General features: G+C 41.9%; 1 protein-coding gene across 2 annotated transcripts in view; it reads left to right on the plus strand.

The window, feature by feature from the left end:
* Positions 1–24,258, plus strand: part of LOC121553359 (heterogeneous nuclear ribonucleoprotein L-like) — a 62,793-nt gene that overhangs the window by 32,814 nt on the left and 5,721 nt on the right. For both annotated transcript variants that reach the window (XM_041866405.2, XM_041866406.2), the window contains exons 2-6: positions 3,913–4,031; positions 6,424–6,661; positions 7,964–8,049; positions 8,506–8,602; positions 8,733–8,805. In XM_041866405.2, the coding sequence (XP_041722339.1) occupies positions 3,913–4,031; positions 6,424–6,661; positions 7,964–8,049; positions 8,506–8,602; positions 8,733–8,805 (613 nt within the window). The remainder of the gene's footprint in view (positions 1–3,912; positions 4,032–6,423; positions 6,662–7,963; positions 8,050–8,505; positions 8,603–8,732; positions 8,806–24,258) is intronic.

Consider the following 24,258-nt stretch of genomic DNA (forward strand, 5'->3'; position numbering starts at 1 on the left):
CCTATTAAAATGTTCAGCTGACTCCAAAAAGATGATTAAAATATGCAAGAGAATATAGTTGAGTTAGACTAATAGGCAATCAAGAAATGTCTGAGAATGGAATTCTAAATACAAGTACTATTTAATTACTTTGTAAAATGAATGGATTCACATACAAGGCATGAAGCTTAATTTACAAAGCATTAACAAGCATTACAAGGCATTAATCTAGGCATGATCGAGAGAGAGAGAGAGAGAGAGAGAGAGAGAGAGAGAGAGAGAGAGAGAGATAAAGCCCTTAAATTGAATTGAATTGACATTGAAATTAAATTGAATTGAAATTGAATTGAGAGAGAGAGAGAGAGAGACTGCCTTGTCCGGAGTCTCTCTCTCTCTCTCTTTGCACATGCTGTAGTCTCTCTCTTTCTCTCTCTCCATTTGTATAACTAAAACCTTACCTCTCTTTGCCCCTCTCTCTTTAAAGTCCCAGTGGAGTCAAAAACGTGATTTTCCTGTGTTTGATATACACTGAACAAAAACATAAACGCAACGTGCAACAATTTCAAATATTTTACTGAGTTACAGTTCACATAAGGAAATCAGTCAATTGAAATAAATTAATTAGGCCCTAATCTATGGATTTCAGATGACTGGGAATACAGATATGCATCTGTTGGTCACAGATACCTTTAAAAAAAAAGTAGGAGCGTGGATCAGAAAACCAGTCAGTATCTGGTGTGACCACCATTTGCCTCACACATCTCCTTTCGCATAGAGTTGATCAGGCTGTTGATTGTGGCCTGTGGAATGTTGTCCCACTCTTCTTCAATAGCTGTGCGAAGTTGGCGGGAACTAGAACACGCTGTCGTACACACTCACTAACTGTACGTCGCTGGATAAGAGCGACTGCTAAAAATGACTAAAATGTAAAATGTACACGTCGATCCAGAGCATGCTCAATGGGGGGTGACATGTCTGATGAGTATGCAGGCCATGGAAGAACTGGGGCATTTTCAGCTTCCAGCAGATGTGTACAGATCCTTGCGACATGGGGCTGTGTATTATCATGCTGAGACATGAGGTGATTGCTGCGGATGAATGGCACGACGTTGGGCCTCAGGATCTCATCACGGTATCTCTGTGCATTCAAATTGCCATCGATAAAATGCAATTGTGTTCGTTGTCCGTAGCTTATGCCTGCCCATACCATAACCCCACCGCCACCATGGGGTACTCTGTTCACAATGTTGACATCAGCAAACCGCTCGCCCACACGATGCCATCTGCCCGGTACAGTTGAAACCGGGATTCATTCGTGAAGAGCACACTTCTCCAGCGTGCCAGTGGCCATTGAAGGTGATAATTTGCCCACTGAAGTCGGTTACGACGCCAAACTGCAGTCAGGTCAAGACCCTGGTGAGGACGACGAGCATGCAGATGAGCTTCCCTGAAACGGTTTCTGACAGTTTGTGCAGAAATTATTTTGTTGTACAAACCCTCAGTTTCATCAGCTGTCCGGGTGGCTGGTCTCAGACGATCCCGCAGGTGAAGAAGCCGGATGTGGAGGTCCTGGGCTGGTGTGGTTATACGTGGTCTGCGGTTGTGAGGTCGGTTGGAGGTACTGTCAAATTCTCTACAACGATGTTGGAGGCGACTTAGGTAGAGAAATTCTCTGGCAACAGCCCTGGTGGACATTCCTGCAGTCAGCATGCCAATTGCACGCTCCCTCAAAACTTGAGACATCTGTGGCATTGTCTTGTTTTACAAAATTGCACATTTTAGAGTGGCCTTTTATTGTCTCTAGCACAAGGTGCACCTGTGTAATGATCATGCTGTTTAATCAGCTTCTTGATATGCCACACCTGTCAGGTGGATGATTATCTTGGTTTAGGAGAAATGCCCACTAACAGGGATGTAAACAAATGTGTGCACAAAATTTGTGCAAAAAAAAAAAATTTCTAGGATCTTTTATTTCAGCTCATGAAACATGGGACCAGCACTTTACATCTAAACACATGCATATGTTTTCAGTGTATATTTCCACACTATGAGGTTGGAATAATACTGTGCAACTGTCCCAACATGATTTTATATTAAGATGAAACAGCTGCATAGGACCTTTAACTCCATCTACATCACTCTTAGTGCTGTCTTTTGACTTTCAACCTTCCCATTCTGCCTAGTTTCCGCTTTCTCATAGACTGAGTGGAGTAGGACGTCTGAAAGGGCAGAGTGGGGTGTTTTTGTTGCACTATAGGGATGGAGATGTTGTATTACCACAGCAGACAGAGAGAGGTGTTTGAAAGAGAAGGGTGAGCTTTAACACTATGCTCAGTGGTGTAAAGTACTTCAGTAAAATACTTTAAAGTAGTACTTAAGTCGTTTTGGGGTATCTGTACTTTACTTTACTATTTATATTTTTGACAACTTTTACTTTTACTCCACTATATTCCTAAAGAAAATAATGCACTTTTTACTCCATACATTTTCCCTGATACCAAAAAGTCCTAATTTCGAATGCTCAGGCAAGACAGAATTATGGTTCAATTCACGCATCTATCAATATAACGCAATGTCATCCCTACTGCCTCTGATTTTCATTTTAGCAGATGCTCTTATCCAGAGCAACTTACAGGAGCAATTAGGGTTAAGTGCCTTGCTCAAGGGCATATCGACAGATTTTTCACCTAGTCGGCTCGGGGATTAGAACCAGCGACCTTTCAGTTACTGGCACAATGCTCTTAACCACTGGCACAACGCTCTTAACCACTAAACTACCTACCTGATCTGGCGGACTCACTAAGCACAAATACTGCGTTTGTAAATTATGTCTGAGTGTTGGAGTGTGGCCCTGGCCGTCCATAAATAAAATTATAAATAAAGATTGTTCTGGTTTGCTTAACATAAGGAATTTGATGTATAACATTTTCTTTTTACTTTTACTCAAGTATGACAATTGAGTACTTTTTCCACCATTGACTCTATGCTCCACAAGCACCTTGTCCATTGGGCATAGGTCTTGACCATTATTCCTGCATGTCATATATTGAATGGGTATGTAACCATATTCATATCACTATCACAGAGAGATGGAGTCCCGCCCACTACTGCTAGAGAAAACCAGCTCAGCCCCGCCCAGTTACATCCTGAGCCTATTAGATCACAGAGCTAGTGTAAACAACGCTCTGTTGCTAAAGCCTGAAATAGAGACTCATCTGAGATTCTCCGAGCACGCCATGGTTTTTCTTCTAAATATTTGATTTTGCCCATGCATTTGGGGCCCCCACCACACCCAGCTAACTTCCTGCATTTCAACACATGTTGCCATGGTGCAGGGAGAAAACATTTGCAGTTTTATAATGATATTCTACACATCATGAGACTAAGAGAAAATGTTGCAGTTTTAAGCTAATGCAATTCTACACTTTTTGCCATGGGGCAGGAGATATTTTGTTGGTGTTGCTGTTTTATAGGTCACCTCATGCTTTTGTTGACATTTTGCCATGAGGCTGAGATTTTTTTTTGCAGTTTTAAACCTAATTTCCTGCTATTATACACATTTTGCCATGAGGCTGAGAGAACACTAATGGGACTTGACTTGCAAACCCTTCATTTCAGTCGGGAATCCTTGGAGCGACCAATCCTCTCATTCATAGATGCACTTTAACGCTCTCACATAGAGGGGTACAGTCCCAGTTAGGGAAAGGTAACCTGTACTGGAGGTCATCCATTTTTAATTATTAAACCTGAAACCTCCTCCCTACATCCACTCTTTTCAAAATGACTTCTATTTTAGATAGGTATTATACAGGACATTGCACTTCAGTTGTTAAATGATTGAATACAGTAGATTTAAGATCAACATAACCTCTGCCCCTATTCCAGGTATTGTGTGTTCTAGTCTCTAATAAATGTTGTTTATGTGTGTCGTAGGAAAATGAGGAGGACTCCCACAGGATCGCCCAGTCCCCGGTGGTCCATGTCAGGGGGCTGTGTGAGGCCGTGGTGGAGGCTGACCTGGTGGAGGCCCTGGAGAAGTTTGGGCCCATATGGTAAGAATCCATCCAAATGTGTTGGGTGGTACGTGCCTCCCACCCCTTAACCCCTTGTTTTCCTCACTGTAAGACCTAGAAACAAAACAGCTTTTATCCCATCTTTTTTGTTAAACATAGGAAAATATGCACAGAAATTGGCAATGTGCACAGAATGCACTGTACTGTGACTTGGGATACACTGGATAAGAGTGTATGCTAGACCCCTGTGCTAAATGGATCTTATAAATGTAGTGTAGATACTGTATGTGTGAGGCCTCTCCAGTGAAGTGCCTTTCATCCTGTAGAAGTCTCTGGGGTTCTGTAGAAATATAACGTTAGATCACCATATACTGAGGCAGTGATCTAACAAGGTTTAGCTCATCTCCTTTAATGAGCTACACACACACACACACACACACACACACACACACACAGACAGACACATACACATACAGACACACACAAACATTTTCATACAGACACACACAAATAGCGTGGAGGTGGAGGTGTTGGCCAAACCAAGCTTTTAGGGGAAAGTGGGGTATGTTGAGCCAAAGGGGTATGTTGAGCCACCCTTGTTTCTAGGAAACCATACACAAAATTAATAATTTGACCAAATATTTAGGAAGAGGTCATCATTTCATGGAGTCTGTGAAGGAAGAAACCACATGGAAAAAGTGGTAAGAAAGTTATGTCCAAAAAAAGGATTTTCATTAAGTCAAATGAATTTACTGTGTTAGAGGTTTCATGATGCTTGTATCTAAACCAAAGTAGATAATTTAAAGATTGTTCTACACATCAGCTGGGGTCTCTATAAGCTTCAATATGAGGTCATAAACCTAGCATGAAAGTGCATCCTTGTAGCTGTGTGGGCTGATATAGTCAAAATGTTTGCCTTTGGGTAAGTTGAGCCGATGGTTGAGCCAATGGCAAGTTGAGCAAATTGAAATGTTTTCATCCCAGTAGTGCTGAGCAATTAACCGAAATGTAGGTTATTTTTTGTTTTTTAAACAAGTAATTGAACAAAATCTGTTCAATTATTTGAATTCCATTTTGTTCTGTTTCTTTCTGTGAGCTCAATGCGCAAATTGCAGTTTCTCTAGAGATAAATCAGATCAAGCTCGAACTGTGCGATGTAGTAGGGAGTTGTAGTTTCCAACATGCCAATATTCTACATAGTTTAGCGCAGAAAGCGTGGTAATTAACTACAATGACCATAATCCATTGCGAGCCTACTTGTCTGGTCTGTTTCTTTTACGCCTGCTACGTAAGAGACAGAAGAATGTGCAATCGAGAGAGATAGAGAGAAGTTGCTTCACGAGGTATCTCCACCTGAAAATACATCTAAGTGATTGATAGTTGGTATTCAGCAGCAGTCATAAAAGTATGCCTTATTTACTTTGAATAACTAATAAAATAGTGATTTCATCAGACAGCATAGGCAGCGCTCTATAGAGATTATATGACTTAGAATAAAATAATAAAGTCATCAAATAAAACAAATGTAATATACACAACAACTGATATATTTTATTAAGGTAATGTAAATAACTAATGGTTTATAAGTGATAAGCAGTAATGGGAAGTCACTACCATCATGGGACTTTTAATAATTGTTTTATTCTGTGTTGTTACAGCATTCAACAACAGCATGTTATGTTTACATGAATTCTGATTATTTCCAGTAATGCACAACATCCTGAAATATATGTAGATATCTTTGTTAGAAAGAATAATATATTTCCCTTGACGGAGTGATGCTGAATGAAAAAATTGCTCAGATTACCCATCTCTTCCCTACCTCACAGACACCTTGAGGATCAGAGAGATCTCAGTGTTACTCCTTATGTGGTGCAATATTCATTAACATCCCTAAGAGAGCTGTAGAAACAGCATACGATAGCATGAGTAACCCACAACATAGAGACAATCTACCGTACCATGGTAACTGTAGAAACTATGGTAACTGTCCAATTAGACCAGCACTGCCCACAGTATTGTCACAACAGCAGTTTCTCCCCTCCTCCTGTTTTGTGTGCTTTTCTGTTGAGCCACTTTAGGCTCAGTGCATCTGTCATAATTTTTTGAAGGTAATATAAACAAGAAATAGATAGAGCAGTTTCCTTTCTGGTATAATTGTTTGACAGTTGCCCAAAACCTCAGAATTTGACCAGGAAATGTTTACATTCCAAACTTGCAGAGTTTTAATTCTGTCAGTTCAGGACATGAGTTCTCTTTGGGCAAATCTCAAAGAGACCCCCTTCGCAATAGTGCTCTCTTTTTGGCATTATGGTAGACAGCAGGGAATAGGGTGTCATTTGAGCCTCAGTTAATTTAGAGTAATGGACCAGTTTTCCACTCAGTCAATTTAATTCTAATGGACTTCCTTATTGTTTTGTGTTGATGGCAGCTATGTGATGATGATGCCCTTTAAGCGGCAGGCGCTGGTGGAGTTTGAGATGGTGGAGTGTGCTGATAAGTGTGTGGCGTGTGGCAGTAGCGAGGCAGTCTACATCGCAGGCCAGCAGGCCTTCTTCAACTACTCCACCAGCAAGAGGATCACCCGGCCCACCAACTCAGACAACCCCAACAGTGGCAACAAAGTCCTGCTCCTGTCTATCCAGAATCCACTCTACCCCATCACCACAGTAAGAACACGGAGTCAAGGCTGAAAATACATACTGTATTATACATTAGAATTAGAATATATGCCATTTAGCAGACGCTTTTATCCAAAGCGACTTACAGTCATGCATGCATTTACGTATGGGTGGTCGCGGGAATCAAACCCACTATCCAGGCGTTACAAGCACCGTACTCTACCAACTGAGCTACAAAGAACCATTACCACAGTGCCAGTTATTAACTCACTCTGTGCCACGCCCCTGGCACTGTATGAATGCTATACTCTCACCATGGTAACAGTAGTTAACTAGAGTCTCTGATTATTTCCCATATTAACAATAGTCAAGTGAATATATAAATCTAAAGCATTGTGTATTATCATAGAACTGCAGGATTTATTTTTTGACTCTTTCTTGCTCTCTCACTCCCTCTCTATATCTCAATGTTATCTCTCTCTCTGTCTCCCTCTCTCTCCTAATGTGAGCCGACGGGCTACATTTAGAAAGTAGTGTTTTAAAGCATCCTGTGGCTGTTTCGAGGTTTATTTCTCCCGGAGTTTGTGCATATCTCCCGCCATAATCTCCCCCCCCCCTCTCTTTCTCCCTCTCTCCCTCTCAGGTTGTACTGATAGATAGAGAGGGCTCTCAGTGGGGTGTCTGTAGATGTGTTCAGATATCATGTGTCTGATGATTACAATACCAGGAAGCTCACGTATATCAGTCTTCCTCAGATATGGATGAACAAATAGCAGAGAAAGCATTCCAGCCTTGCACTGCTTCCCTGTGTCTCATTCCAGCTGAGCAGATAGGAAATACAACACGCAACAGCAGATAAATGTGTAGTTATGCAAGCTGGTAATGGAGACCCCGATAGGGTTGAATTGTCTTATTATTGAGTCAAACAGAGTCTGATTAGAGAGACACAGTCACTGTGCTAGAACATACAAGCATATGGAAGTATGAACACACACACTAAAGGACTGATAGATGGATGCACATAGATATACACTCACTCTTATAGATAGACATACAACGCCATACTAGGGTCTTATATAGGTTCCTGCATCCAGATTGCTCTCTCTAAGGACACACAGATGTTCCTACCTCATTGAAGTCTCACATAAATACTATTTCTCATTATTCCATCAATGTCACACAGTAACCTCTCAAATATTGTGCACAAATTTGTTACTGCCTGGTACATTGTCTTCGATGTTGCAGGTGTCAGGGAGAAACTCAGTTTTGATTGGAGCTTTTATCTTCCATCTGCAGCCTTGGTGAGAGCTGACTATAACATTTTCTATGTCTCCCTCTGTTGTCACCAAGGACGTTCTTTACACCGTCTGCAACCCCATCGGCAGTGTGATGCGCATCGTCATCTTCAAACGCAACGGCATCCAGGCCATGGTGGAATATCCTTTCTGTCTGTCTGTCTGTCTGTCTGTCTGTCTGTCTGTCTGTCTGTCTGTCTGTCTGTCTGTCTGTCTGTCTGTCTGTCTGTCTGTCTGTCTGTCTGTCTGTCTGTCTGTCTGTCTGGCTGGCTGTCTGTCTGTCTGGCTGGCTGGCTGGCTGGCTGGCTGGCTGGCTGGCTGGCTGGCTGGCTGGCTGGCTGGCTGGCTGGCTGTCTGGCTGTCTGGCTGGCTGTCTGGCTGGGTGGCTGTCTGGCTGTCTGTTAGGATGTGAGTGTGATGGGTGGAGGGTGAGCCAATAATAAAGGCATCCCCAGGTCAAATTATTCAGCGAGCATAGAGTTGTTTTTGTTGATGGGTTTAGAGGTTTTATAACTGTTATCTGTGGACTTGTAATTGTGAATTGAGGCTTGAGGTTAATTGGTTGTGTTGCTGTTGTCCTTAACTTGCCCTCCTCACATTTGAGTCTGTTGAGTGTGCTCAGAAAGCTAAGGCTGCTCTCAATGGAGCCGACATCTACGCCGGCTGCTGCACCTTAAAAATCGAATATGCAAGGGTAAGTCTATATTCTCCACACACAATCACATACATAATGCTTAGCAAATAGATTTTGTTTAAAATGCCGGAGCACTTCCTGGTGATCAGCCTCAGCATGCAACAACATATCTGTTGTTTCCCTCCTGTAGCCAACTCGCTTGAACGTGATCAGAAATGACAACGAGAGCTGGGACTACACAAAGCCTTACCTGGTCCGAAGAGGTAACAATCTGCTCCTTGTTCTGTAGGCTATGGAGCGCTCTCATTGTGTAGAAGCTGCTGTGTTAGGACTAAAGGCTGCCATATAGGGCTGTCAGAGTGTCTGTCCATGGGCAGCCTGCAGGGCAGAGTCAGGTTTTCCTCCCTCTGGCTCAGTAACTTTATCTCAAATTTGCCCAGGCTGCAAACAGAACAGCAGGACAGGAGCGGTAAGGATATCAAATAAGTGTGGCTCTTTCTCTCTTTTCATTCCTGCAGGCTGTAGATAAATCAGGTCTGAGCTATTGGGAGAGAGAGAGAGAGAGAGAGAGAGAGAGAGAAGGACTGTTTGTCTTGAGTTTAGTCTGAATCAGCTAAAATGAGACAGATATTTGGCGATACTTCCCTGTATAGTCGCTAACGTTGCGAAATGTGCTAACTTGAGACAGAGAGATACTGAGTCAGAGGCTGATGTGGCTACAGTGGTTTTATCATTGTATGAGGAATGTTACAGTAGCAAAGATGCTGTTTGAAAAAAGAGCAGAGGTATGGCCTGTTGTTGGCGGCCCCTCTTCACAACTCCCCCATCCCACCCTGTCTATGTGAAGTCATCATTGTCAATGTAGCGCCCCTATTGGAAGGTGTTTAAGGACCAGTATGGACCACAGACCTGCAGTCAACCAAGCCAACACAAGATCGACCCGCACTGTGCGTCCTTCTCCAAGCAACACACTCTCACATCCGTCTCTCACAAGCCTGCACCTGCCACCCATGGGAATAGAGAGAGAGAGGGAGAAAGAGGGATGGACGACAGGCTGACCCTGCACAACAACATGCATCCAAGAGAGAGGGAGAGAGACTACTCATTCATCCTGACCTCATGCAACCTCAACATCAACACGCCCAGGAGAACCCGCCAGTGCCACCTCATGGCTGGAGGACTGACTGCTTTTAGACTTTTTAGACTGGACCTATTTTCTTCTCTTGCTTGCGTCCTGATCTTATTCAGTCAGTACTCTGACTGGCTAAAACCATTATATCCCCTCACCAAATGACCAGTAGTAGAAATATTCATGTATTAGTGTATACAATCCCTAGTCTGGACATGGGCACATAAGAGTGCATTTCTCTCCGTCTTCAGGCCTGTAGAGAAAGCCTGTATTCTGTTAAATCAGACAATAAGATACACATCTCTGCTCTGTAATCTACTTAAACACCAAGGTGACACTATCTTCTTCTATAAGCTCAACTTTATATTATAGGATTTCTTTCAATGTCAATGTGTTGAAATGCCTATTTTAGCAGAGAGAAATGTTTAGATAACAAATGTTTAGATAATAATTATTGTATGCACTGTTAATGGAAGCACAGTGTGTGGATGAAGAGAGTCACAGTTCCCTTTATGGTTGTCTCAACTCCTGCAATTTGAGTCCAAAGTCTTAAGAGTTACATCCCTAGTAAAGTCACAGCTCTGTAAGAACTGGAGCCCCTCTATCAGAGGCCCAACTTCTCTATCTCCATCTGAAAGTCACAGCTCTGTGAATGTCATAGCCGCTTCTCTCTTAAAGTGCATCTATCTACTCAGACTAACCAGGGGACATAGTAACCTGCTTAGGAGGTTGACTTTATGATGAACATCTCCCTTTACTGCGTGGCTAAATGAGAAAGCTCAGGCAAGACGCTAACTCATTTGAAAGCCCAGTGAGAGTGACTTAGCCTCCTGCTGTGGCGTTGATCCTCCAGTGTCCTCTGTGGACAGCTCTTCAGTAACATGCTGCGCTCTGCTTACCTGACAGGAACTGATATTTGATTCACTTTAAAGCACCCTCACACCTTTATTATACTGGGTATTGGATAGCATATCAGCCCATTTAAGTAAGCTGATAATCAGTGCTTCACTTGGACTGAAATAGTGTCGGTACTCATTTTGGGTACCGGTACTGTTTATATTTAGGTGCCAGAACTCCCCAATACTTTTACAGTTTTTCTCCATTGGTTTGGCTCATTTCTTGAAACAGAAATTACATTCTCAAAACTACATGGACAAACCTCCAAACCACTTGGCAATTGTTCACAACAGAATTGAATTTCTCATTCATTTCATCAAATTGCAAATGTCTAAGTACATGTCTCAATGTCTCAGTACATCTTTGCAAATGATTAAGTACAGGTAGCCTACATTTAGCACAATTTCCAAGTGAATAGATCTTGTTGATCTAAACTGATTGTTGATTCTCAGTCTAATGGTTGTTCGCTCCAAAACGTGTCAGCGTCATTTCATTGTATAAGTCATCACATGCACAATAGTCTGTTCAATTGTCAAAATTAGTCAAGAACATAATACCATGAATACCATATATGAATCCCTTGGAACATTTGATAAATTTATTACAGCAATTGACAGTCAGGTGAAACTAGAACTTGACTAACGAAGGAGGAGTTTCACACATCTCAGATGACCAATCAAACAGTATGTTTAGTTACCTGACAGGTGCTGTCCATGACTGTGAATGCTGCCAAACATGTATGTAAAGAGCTTGACCATGCAGGACCAGTACAATTTCTGAACATGGAGGCACCTGGCCAAGTAAATGAACAAGGGCAACTGCCTGCTCGAGGAAGAGGAAGAAGAAGAAGAGGAGGAGGAGGAGTAAGGGGTGCGTGGTGGTGGAATAGGGGGAAGAGGCCGAGGAGCACGAATACACCATGCTGTCCCGGATGAAATTCGGGCCACAATTATAGACCATGTCATCAACCATGGCCTCACAATGGCGGGAGGCAGGTCGCCGAGTGCAGCCTAATGTGCCTCGCTCAACAGTCTCCTCCATCATCCAAACCTTTCGCAGGGAAAACAGGTATGTAGTCAGTCAATGATGGAATTATATGTTGTATAGGACAGGACACTGTGCATAGAGCAAGAAATATATTTATTTACATATTTACCTATTCATTTAGTGTGTGTGTGTGATAGGCCTACAGTAATATCTTACCTCAATGGGATGTTATGATACTAAAAATGACAAGAAAAACATTGGAGAAAATAAACTATGGAATAGTTTATTTTCTACAGTATTGATGATACAGTTTACAGTAGTATTCCAGTCACTGTGCAGTGATGCATTAGAATTGTGGTAAAGTTACTGTAAGTAAAACAACAATACAATTACATAGGTAACTCATTCTGTAAGGAATACATAAGGTATACATTACGAATGGAGTGTTGTCCTTTGACTTCTATATCTAGGATTGGACGACAACCTTGCACAGGTGGCAGAGGAAAACTTCTCAATGAACAACAAGAACAAGAGATCTGTAACATGGTGATGGCAAATAATGCCATCACATTGAGACAGATCCGCGCTGCAATCCTACAAGACAATGCCATATTCCAAAATGTCAACTCTATAAGCATCTCCACAATAGACCGGATATTGAAGAAGCATCAGATGACAATGAAGCAAATTTACAGGGTACCATTTGAGAGGAACTCTGATAGAGTGAAAGAGCTGCGGTACCAGTATGTACATGTAAGTCAGTTACTGGTTGTCCATCATTATAACATTTTTACAATTAAGCAGTGGTTCCCGAACTTTTTTGGCTTCAGTACCCACTTTACCTGATTTGTGTATCCAGGTAATCCAGGTATGGAAGTATTTGATTTATCTGACTTCAACATTTCGCCTAAAAACTGCAGCTTACTGTATGATGCAATTATCATTATAATCCTTATTTTGAAGAATATAACATACAATAAGAAAAGGGGTCAAAGAGCTGCAATTAGTGCCTCCCATGTAAATCTATCTAATACTGTGGGTTTTACTGTAACATTTCAGTAAGTCTAGTCATTGATGATTTCCCCCTCCCCTTTCTGTCAAATACCCCCTGTAGTACCTCTGCATAGGGGTACATGTACCCCAGGTTTGGAACCACTGGAGTAGTGGCCAGTAGTATATTGAACTTGTGGAGAACATAGAACATTCCTATGTAATTGTCTGTAACTGTAGTGTATGACTCTTCTGTATGACTGATTTGATGTTTTCTTTTTTTACGCTATTGTAGAGAATAATGGCATTGGAAGGAAACGAGACCCATCACATCCTCGTGTTTGTGGATGAAGCTGGCTTCAACCTGGCCAAGGGCCGAAGACGTGGCCGTAATATTGGCCACCGGGCCATGGTGGATGTCCCAGGCCAGCGAGGGGGCAATATAACTATGTGTGCTGCCATATCGGAGAATGGTGTGGCCACTCACATCCCCAGTCTTGGCCCATACAATACACAGAAGCTCCTCATCTTCTTGGACCGCCTTCATGTTGATTTGATCCCTGAAAATGAGAGCGGTCTCGTAGGGCCTCACCTACCACAATATGTCATTGTATGGGACAATGTGAATTTCCACCGTGGCCCGCTCATCAGGGCCTGGTTCACTACTCATCCAAGGATGGTCATGGTGTTCCTACCACCTTACTCTCCTTTCCTCAATCCTATTGAGGAGTATTTCTCCGCTTGGAGGTGGAGAGTGTATGAGCATCGGGCTCAAGATCAGAGGTCCCTGCTCCATGCAATGGACGCTGCGTGTGAGGATATTACAGGAGATCAGTGTAGGGGATGGTTGCGACATGCACGCCGTTTCTTCCCTCGTTGCATCGCAAGGGAGAATATACGCTGTGATGTGGACGAGAATCTGTGGCCAGACAGACAGCAGCGTGTGGATGGCCAGGAGGGTGAGGACAGCGACCAGTGAAGAACTGTTAGTTGTGAAACTCCAGCTTTATTTACAGCACTGTAGGCTGAATATAATTTTCATTGTTTTTTGTTTGTGTGTTTATATTACAGTATATTATGCTGTATACATTTTCTTTTTACTCTGATGTATGGAAGTTACTTTATGTGTGTGAATGATAATGGTTACAATTTCCTTGGCAGTATGAGTGCAATGTGTGATGTCAAACCTTGGAGGCTACTCTTACCCTAAAATCCTATTTATTTTTTTTCAGTTTTATACACAATTGTATTCTGTTAGCTAGACAAAAAACAGTACAGTAACCATTGTCAATGAAGGACTGGGCTAAGACTGAAAGGTGGACATGAGGGATATTTCAATGGTCCTCTGCCATAGTGACAAAACATCTAAACATTTTGACTTGCAGTGCTTACACAATGCCAAAGGGACGAAGCATTTTGGGGGCACTGACTGTTTAAATGAGAAGGAAATTTAGTTTTGACACATGCGTGAACTGTTTTGGGAGAGGTATGAGCTTTTGCAGGTGAACCATGGTGTTGTGCCGAACCATCCACGTTATTTTGGCTAAAGCACCAAGAGTGTTGAGAACGTCCGGTCTGTTTCAAGAAATGAGCCAAAGCAATTGAGAAGGATCTTTGCCATTTTCGTGGCACTGACTCCTTATATGGGAAAGGAATTTAGTTTTGAAGCATGAGTGAACAGTTTTAGGAGAGATATGAGCTTTTGCAAGTGAGCTATAGTGTTGTGCTGAACTGTAAGACTGTTTTGCCAAATGATCTTAGAGTTTTGAGAATGTAATTTCTGTTTCAAGAAATGAGCCAAACCAATGGAGAAAAACTGTAATACAATATTCTATAGGAGGTGCAGGAAATCAAGCAGTAGAAAATGTACTCAGTTTATGTGAGCTCCTGCCCAAGTCCTGCTGATAAGTCATAGCTCTGTCAGATAGAATGAAGTAACCCAGACCTCTACTGTATCTATCATCTGGTCTGTAGCACCTTCTCATACAGAATCAATTTCCCTGGCATTGAGGAACAGGTGTTACAACGCGTTAGTGCTTGATGCTCTACCAACTGCAACAACACAGTGTCTGTTTCACATCCCAAGGGGACCAGCCAGAGAGGCTCTCTGTGACATCACGTCCCCTCTGAGATGTCTTAACCACAGCAGGGTTCATATTGCTGTAGGCCACAGCAAAGATTAGCTGCCTTAGCTACAGATGTAGGATCTTAATGTGAGCCAGTTTGCTACAGCAAGAAAAGAATCCTGCAGCAACAGCAAATGTGAATTATTATGTGGATTTTAATGAATGGATATTTTTGTAGGGGTTGATAAATTACTAACTTCAGAAGCCTCAAATACAGTACAAGTTTTAAATTTCCTGCATTGCAGGAAAGTTCTCCTGCAACAGGGTGATCAAATTAAGATCCTACATCTGTAGTAGGCCTCCTCAAGGAGACTCAGCTACGAACCTCACCCCCTGGCCCCTTTGTAGGAAATAGCATTCAGCTTGGGTGGGGTAATAACTAGCAATTTACACTGGAAATCTAATGAATCATTTCCTAAAAAATGTAGAAAGTCAGTCAAGAACAGAAGCAACGCTTTATTTTTGCCAAAGCAAATCTGTTTTCCATCTTTTGATTTGATTTGAATTATTAGGAAACGACAGCTAGTCTTACTGGGGTCCGACACGTAACGAAAAAGACCTTAGACAAAAAACTTTACAATTTACATACATTTAAAAACATTAGCATGTAGTGTGTGTGCATCTATCAGTTACACATACTGTACATGTCAGTACATACACACAAGTAGGTCACATAGGGGAGAGGCATTGTGCCGTGAGGTGTTGCATTATTAGTTTTTTGAAACCAGGTTTGCTGTTCACTTGCGCTATTTAAGATGGGAGTTCCATGCACTCATGGCTCTGTATAATACTGTACGTTTTCTTGAATTTGATCTGGTCCCGGGGGGCATGTCTGGTGGGGTAAATGTGTGGGTCAGTGCTGTGTGTAAATTGACTATGCAAACAATTTGGAATTTCCAACACATTAATGTTTCTTATAAAAACAAGAAGTGACGCAGTCAGTTTTTCCTCAACTCATAGCCAAGAGAGACTGGCATGCATAGTATTAATATTAGCCCTCTGATTACAATGAAGAGCAAGATGTGCCACTCTGTTCTGGGACAGCTGCAACTTAACTAGGTCTTTCTTTGCAGCACTTCATCATATGACTGGAGAATAATCAAGATAAGACAAAACTATAGCCTACAGAACTTGCTTTGTGTAGAGTGGTGTCAAAGAAGCAGAGCATCTCTTTATTATAGACAGACCTTTCCCCATCTTTACAACCATTGAATCTATATGTTTTGACCATGACAGTTTACAATCTAAGGTAACACCAAGTAATTTAGTCTCCTCAACTTGTTCAACAGTCACACCATTCATTACCAGATTCAGCTGAGGTCTAGAACTTAGGGAATGATTTGTACCAAATACAATGCTCTCAGTTTTAGAGATGTTCAGGACCAGTTTATTACTGTTCACCCATTCCAAAACAGACTGCCACTCTTTGTTAAGGGTTTCAGTGACTTAATTAGCTGTGGTTGCTGATGCGTATACGGATGACTCATCAGCATACATGGACACACATGCTTTCTTTAATGCCTGTGGCAGGTCATTGATAAGATGGAAAAGAGTAGAGTGCCTAGAAAGCTGCCCCGCGGTACACCACACTTTACATGTCTGACATTAGAGAAGCTTCCATTAAAGAAAACAGTCTGAGTTCTATTAGATAGATAGCTCTGAATCCATGATATGGCAGAGGTTGAAAAGCCTTAACACATACGTTTTCTCAGCAACAGGTTATGGTCAATAATATCAAAGGCTGTATTGAAATCTAACAGTACAGCTCCACAATCTTCTTATGATCCATTTCTTTCAACCAATCATCAGTCATTTGTGTCAGTGCAGTACATGTTGAGTGCCCTTCTCTATACGCATGCTGAAAGTCTGTTGTTAATTTGTTTACATTCTGTTTGGTCAAACACATTTTTTCCAACAGTTTGCTAAGAGCTGGCAGCAAGCTGATAGGTCTGCTGTTAGAACCAGTAAAGGCCGCTTTACCACGGAATGACTTTGGTTTCCCTCCAGGCCTGAGGACAAAGACTTTCCTCTAGACTCAGATTAAAGATCTGACATCCTCAGTAGCTTTCCATCTAAGTTGTCAATGCCAGGAGGTTTGTCATTATTGATCGATAACGTTAATTTTTCCACCTCTCCCACAATAACTTTACACATTTCAAACGTGCAATGCTTTTCTTTCATTATTTGTTTTTTTATGCATGAATACGATGGCTCACTGTTCGTTGTTGGCATTTCCTGCCAAAGTTTGCCCACTTTGCCAATTAAGTAATCATGAAAATAATATTATGGTTAAATGAACATTTACTAATTGATTAAAAATAATAATAATAATTGGAAAACAATGTTTAGAAACGGTATAATCTTTGTAAATTATATCATAAATAGGAATGGTGGAGTTATGTCACACATGCAGTTAACAAAAATATATGGAAATGTCTGCTCTATCCAAAATTACAACCAACTGATTGCATCATTACCGCAAAAATAGAGGAGGCAAGTGGAAAGGGGGAGAAGGTAAAGAACTTGTCTGTCCGCCCTGCATTAAAGACCAACATTACCTACAAATTGACAGGTTGCAAAATAGTTGGGAGGAGATTTTCGATGTACTGACTCCATGGCACATGGTTTATGAACTGATACACAAAACGACGCCGGATTCAAAACATAGAGTTTTTCAATTGAAATTGTTATACAAAATTATTGTAACCAAAATAATGCTATATATATGGGGGATACAACCATCTCAGCTCTGCAGATTTTGCTGTGAAGAGACAGAGTCATTAGATCACTTGTTTTGGTACTGCCCATATGTAGCTTGTTTTTGGTTGCAGGTTCAGGAATGGCTGAAAAAATGCAACATTTACTCGGAGCTAACTGCAAATAGCACTGCTGGGTGATTTGATAAGTCATAGTCAATCGATCAGTAATATAATAATACTCTTAGCAAAGGTGTTTATCTTTAATTTTACAATCGGTAGACACTATGAGAATAGAAAGGTTCAGAACTTTTGTGAAATATCACAGCACAGTGGAAAAATATATGGCAGCTAGAAATCAAAACTGGATGGTCTTCAGAGAAAGATTGGAAGGGTTGAGGGTAGCTGAATGCTGGGACTAAAAACAAACAAAAGATAACTAATGTAAAATATACTGTCCATAAAATGAATGTAGTATTTATAAGCTGGAAGTGGAAGCCTAAGTATTGTTGTCCATTAGTTTACTCCAATTAGGGGAGGGATGGTAGAGTTAGGGGAAAATAATAAAGAAGGAAAATAAATATATATTTTTAAATATATTTAAAACAATATATTTACCAAAGAAAAGTATATTGGGGATTGGAAAGGATGCAGACAATTACATTGACAGAAGCAACAATATATCTGCAATATTAAAGCTGATCCCTAAAAGAGAGAGAAAAAAATTAAAAATAATAATAGGCAACATCAAATAGTTTGGTGATGAATAAGTAATCTGATTCAATGAAAGATGGAGTTGAATTTGTCTTTCTGGCCATAATTTCATTTAAAGTACTCCAATGTTTTTTTTCCATCATTTGCAGTAAGTCAGCCAGTCAGATGTGCAGCCAGACTTATTAGCCACTCCTTTTACCCCATCTCTTGCAACCATACAGTTTTTCAATTTTTTATAAATCCATGGAACCTTAACAGTTTTAACAGTCAGTTTCTTAACAGGTGCATGTTAATCAATAATTGGAAGAAGCAATTTAATAAATTAATCAAGTACAGCATCTGGATGCTCCTTATTAATCACATTAGACAAACAAATATTTTTAACATCATCCACATAAGAGTCACAACGAAATATTTTGTATGATATCTTAATACACTATTTTAGGACCAGCTTTTGGAACTTTGGCTTTCCTGGATATAGCCACTATATTGTGATCACTGCATCCAATTGGTACGGATACAGCTTTAGAACAAAGTTCTACATTATTTGTAAATATGTGATCAATACATGTGGATGATCTTGTTTCTGTGGTGTTTGTAAACACCCTGGTAAATTGATTAATAACCTGAACCAGATTACAGGCACTGATTACAGTGAGAAGCTTTCTCTTGAGCGGACAGTTTGATGAAAACTAGTCAATATTCAGGTCCTCAAGAAAGTAGATCTCTCTGTTTACAGTGAGGGAAAAAAGTATTTGATCCCCTGCTGATTTTGTACGTTTGCCCACTGACATAGAAACGATCAGTCTATAATTGTAATGGTAGGTTTATTTGAACAGTGAGAGACAGAATAACAAAACAAAAATCCAGAAAAACAAATGTCAAAAATGTTATAAATTGATTTGCATTTTAATGAGGGAAATAAGTATTTGACCCCCTCTCAATCAGAAAAATGTCTGGCTCCCAGGTGTCTTTTATACTGTTAACGAGCTGAGATTAGGAGCACACTCTTAAAGGGAGTGCTCCTAATCTCAGCTTGTTACCTGTATAAAAGACACCTGTCCACAGAAGCAATCAATCAGATTCCAAACTCTCCACCATGGCCAAGACCAAAGAGCTCTCCAAGGATGTCAGGGACAAGATTGTAGACCTACACAAGGCTGGAATGGGCTACAAGACCATCGCCAAGCAGCTTGGTGAGAAGGTGACAACAGTTGGTGCGATTATTCGCAAATGGAAGAAACACAAAATAACTGTCAATCTCCCTCGGCCTGGAGCTCCATGCAAGATCTCACCTCGTGGAGTTGCAATGATCATGAGAATGGTGAGGAATCAGCCCAGAACTACACGGGAGGATCTTGTCAATGATCTCAAGGCAGCTGGGAACATAGTCACCAAGAAAACAATTGGTAACACACTACGCTGTGAAGGACTGAAATCCTGCAGCGCCCGCAAGGTCCCCCTGCTCAAGAAAGCACTTATACAGGGCCGTCTGAAGTTTGCCAATGAACATCTGAATGATTCAGAGGAGAACTGGGTGAAAGTGTTGTGGTCAGATGAGACCAAAATCGAGCTCTTTGGCATCAACTCAACTCGCCGTGTTTGGAAGAGGAGGAATGCTGCCTATGACCTCAAGAACACCATCCCCACGTCAAACATGGAGGTGGAAACATTATGCTTTGGGGGTGTTTTTCTGCTAAGGGGACAGGACAACGTCACCGCATCAAAGGGACGATGGACGGCGCCATGTACCGTCAAATCTTGGGTGAGAACCTCCTTCCCTCAGCCAGGGCATTGAAAATGGGTCGTGGATGGGTATTCCAGCATGACAATGACCCAAAACACACGGCCAAGGCAACAAAGGAGTGGCTCAAGAAGAAGCACATTAAGGTCCTGGAGTGGCCTAGCCAGTCTCCAGACCTTAATCCCATAGAAAATCTGTGGAGGGAGCTGAAGGTTCGAGTTGCCAAACGTCAGGCTAGAAACCTTAATGACTTGAAGAAGATCTGCAAAGAGGAGTGGGACAAAATCCCTCCTGAGATGTGTGCAAACCTGGTGGCCAACTACAAGAAACGTCTAACCTCTGTGGGTTTTGCCACCAAGTACAAGGGTTTTGCCACCAAGTACTAAGTCATGTTTTGTAGAGGGGTCAAATACTTATTTCCCTCATTAAAATGCAAATCAATTTATAACATTTTTGACATGCGTTTTTCTGCATTTTTTTGTTGTTATTCTGTCTCTCACTGTTCAAATAAACCTACCATTAAAATTATAGACTGATCATTTCTTTGTCAGTGGGCAAACGTACAAAATCAGCAGGGCATCAAATACTTTTTCCCCTCACTGTATACTGCAAACCTCCCTCATAAGCATTCCTGTCTCTTCTATAGATGTTATATCCTTGTATTGCTACTGCTGCATCATCAAATTAATTATCTAAGTGAGACTCAGAAATGGCTAATATATGAATGTTATCTGATGTTAGCAAGTTATTGATTTCATTAATCTTATTTCTAAGGCTAGATATATTAATATGAGCTATTTTCAGGCCTTTCCTGGGTAGTGTATAAGAGATATGGAAAAGAGCAAACAAAGCAAGTGAAAAAAATATACATTCAGCAGTCCATTAATCAGTTAGTGTGTGTAAGTGGGTGCACCTGTGGATGTATTTCAAGGCCTACCTTCAAACTCAGTGCCTCTTTGCTTGACATAATGGGAAAATCAAAAGAAATCAGACCTCAGAAAGAAAATTGTAGACCACCACAAGTCTGGTTCATCCTTGGGAGCAATTTCCAAACGCCTGAAGGTACCACGTTCATCTGTACAAACAATAGCACGCAAGTATAAACACCATGGGACCACGCAGCCTTCATACCACTCAGGAAGGAGACGTGTTCTGTCTCCTAGAGATGAACGTACTTTGGTGCGAAAAGTGCAAATCAATCCCAGAACAACATCCTTGTGAAGATACTGGAGGAAACAGGTGCAAAAGTATCTATATCCACAGTAAAACGAGTCCTATATCGACATAACCTGAAAGGTCGCTCAGCAAGGAAGAAGCCACTGCTCCAAAACCGCCATGATAAAGCCAGACTACGGTTTCCAACTGCACATGGGGACAAAGATCGTACTTTTTGGAGAAATGTCCTCTGGTCTGATGAAACAAAAATAGAACTGTTTGGCCATAATGACCATTGTTATGTTTGAAGGAAAAAGGGGATTGCTTGCAAGCCGAAGAACATCATCCCAACCGTGAAGCACGGGGGTGGCAGCATCATGCTGTGGGGGTGCTTTGCTGCAGGAGGGACTGGTGCACTTCACAAAATAGATGGCATCATGAGGAAGGAAAATTATGTGGATATATTGAAGCAACATCTCAAGGCATCAGTCAGGAAGTTAAAGCTTTGTCGCAAATGGGTATTCCAAATGGACAATGACCCCAAGCATACTTCCAAAGTTGTGGCAAAATGGCTTAAGGACAACAAAGTCAAGGTATTGGAGTGGCCATCACAAAGCCCTGACCTCAATCCTATAGACAATTTGTGGGCAGAACTGAAAAAGCGTGTGCGAGCAAGGAGGCCTAGAAACCTGACTCAGTTACACCAGCTCTGTCAGTGTCACGTTCGTTCATAGACGGGACGGACCAAGGCGCAGTGTGATATGCATACATGTTTATTTGAACCGAATAAACAACGACAAAACAACAAACGAAACGAAACTTGAAGTCCAAGGTACACAAACAACATACCTCACACGGAACAAGATCCCACAACCCACTAGTGCCAATAGGCTGCCTAAGTATTGTCCCCAATCAGAGACAACGAGCGACAGCTGCCTCTGATTGGGAACCACACCGGCCAACATAGATCTAGACCTACTAGATCGAAAACATAGAACTACACAACATAGAAAATCACACCCTGACTCAACAAATAAGAGTCCCCAGAGTCAGGGCGTGACAGTCAGGATAAATGGACCAAAATTCACCCAACTTATTGTGGGAAGCTTGTGGAAGGCTACCTGAAACGTTTGACCCAAGTTAAACAATTTAAAAGGCAATGCTACCAAATACTAATTGAGTGTATGTAAACTTCTGACCCACTGGGAATGTGATGAAAGAAATAAAAGCTGAAATAAATCATTCTCTCTACTATTATTCTGACATTTCACATTCTTAAAATAAAGTGGTGATCCTAACTGACTTAAGACAGGCCATTTTTATTAGGATTAAATGTCAGGAATTGTGAAAAACTGAGTTTAAATGTATTTGGCTAAGGTGTATGTAAACTTCCGACTTCAACTGTATCTAGACAGCCACAAGCCTGGGACAATCCGCCATCCCAGCCACAATGGCTAACCGCGTCACAGGCTACTTTCAAGCCCTCAAGAAAACCCTGCTAGCTTGATAGGCATCTAGCTATAAGCTAGGCTAGCTGCTACACCAACCAGCTCCTCAGACCCAGCCTTGGCCAGCAGGATCACTGGACAGATCCCAGCACCTGATGCCAATCGCGTCACGGGATCCAAACTCAAAAGGTAGCTAGCTAGCAACAAAACTCTTTCAACAGACTCCCGAGTCTCCCGAGTGGCGCCGTGTTGTAAGGCACTGCATCGCAGTGGTAGCTGTGCCACTAGAGATTCTGGTTCGAATCCAGGCTCTGTCGTAGCCGACCGGGAGACCCATGGGGCGGCACACAATTGGCCCAGCGTCGTCCAGGGTAGAGGAGGGAATGGCCGGCAGGGATGTAGCTCAGTTGGTAGAGCATGGCGTTTGCAACGCCAGGGTTGTGGGTTCGATTCCCACGGGGGGGCAGTATAAAAAATAAAAAATAAAATAATAATGTATGCACTCACTAACTGTAAGTCGCTCTGGATAAGAGCGTCTGCTAAATGACAGACTTGCAAAACAACAAACCGTGCTCTCCCTCGTTCTGTGTTCAACCAGAAGTGATATGTTGCGCAGTGCGTTCAAGACAACTGGAGGCTAGAAGATGTGTAGCTGCTCAGTGTAAAGTTCAGCGCACAGCAGGGTTCTGCAGTCTCTCCGAGGGTGTTCTTAATGATGGATAGTTTTCCCTTCCTCTCCGCAGAGGAGAGGAAATAAGGGGGTTTGGGTGGGGGGAGTGGAGGGGGGCGTCTCAGGGTGATAACAATAGAGGGTGTTTGAGGCCTGATTGTGGTGGGAGGGGCCGCAAGATGAGATGGGAGGGGCCGTAGGGTGAGATGGGAGGGGCCGTAGGGTGAGATAGGAGCGTGGGTAGAGTGAGATGGGAGGGGTGTAAAGATGTCTTCCGCTGGTACAGCAAACATGACAGTGAACCCTGCTGCCCGCCCTTAATCTGTGACTGAAGGTCTGTCTGTCTAATGAGTGCTCTCTCTCTCGCTCTCTCAATAATCCCTCCTTATCATATTACATTACACCCATGCAGCATCTCAGCAGAGTGTCTGTGTGACTGGGCCTGGGGGGACTGCTGTCCCAGCCCCCCAACCACAGAGTTGACCAGGCTGTAATAGTTATATAGCTAGGCTGCTGTAAGCTATTGTGGAGCATTACTGACTAAAAAGGAGACCTTGTAACTTGTAAGTTATAAAGGGGCTGTTCAGTTGTAGAGGTAATGTTCTTGAACTGAACAACAATTGGCGTTATATCATCTGGGCTTCCATGTAGATATACAGGAGCTCTGATTCATGGAGTGGTTCTTTTATCTGTTCAACTGTATTATTAGGCATGTTGAGGGCTCCTTTGGGACTGCTCTTGTGGGAGATGGAACTGCAGTTGCTCTTTGTCCATCCTGTGCCTCCATGCATCTCTCTGTGATTTTGTGGCAGATGTGAACTGACTGTATGATGATGTAACACAGGTTGATGTTGTGCACTTGTGCTGAAAGAGACAACCTGTGCCAATAAAGCCAAGACCTCAGTGAGAGGGTTGCTGACTGTTCACGCTAGTGATGTAATTCAGGTACTGTTCCTCCACCAATCTTTGTATTACAAATGTAACAATGTTTTCCCGCTGTTTAACATGTGATCTTTGATGTTGTTTCTTTCTATTCTTGTGTTTTCTCTCTATTGTTCCTTGTCTATAGGTTGCTGAATAATTGAAATGGTATTTTGTAAAGTAAATTGCCATTGTGGTTAACAGTAGGGCTTTTTAAAACATGTATTGGCGTCTTCTTC

Source organism: Coregonus clupeaformis, chromosome 37, assembly GCF_020615455.1.
Source record: "Coregonus clupeaformis isolate EN_2021a chromosome 37, ASM2061545v1, whole genome shotgun sequence".
Classification (NCBI taxonomy): domain Eukaryota; kingdom Metazoa; phylum Chordata; class Actinopteri; order Salmoniformes; family Salmonidae; genus Coregonus; species Coregonus clupeaformis.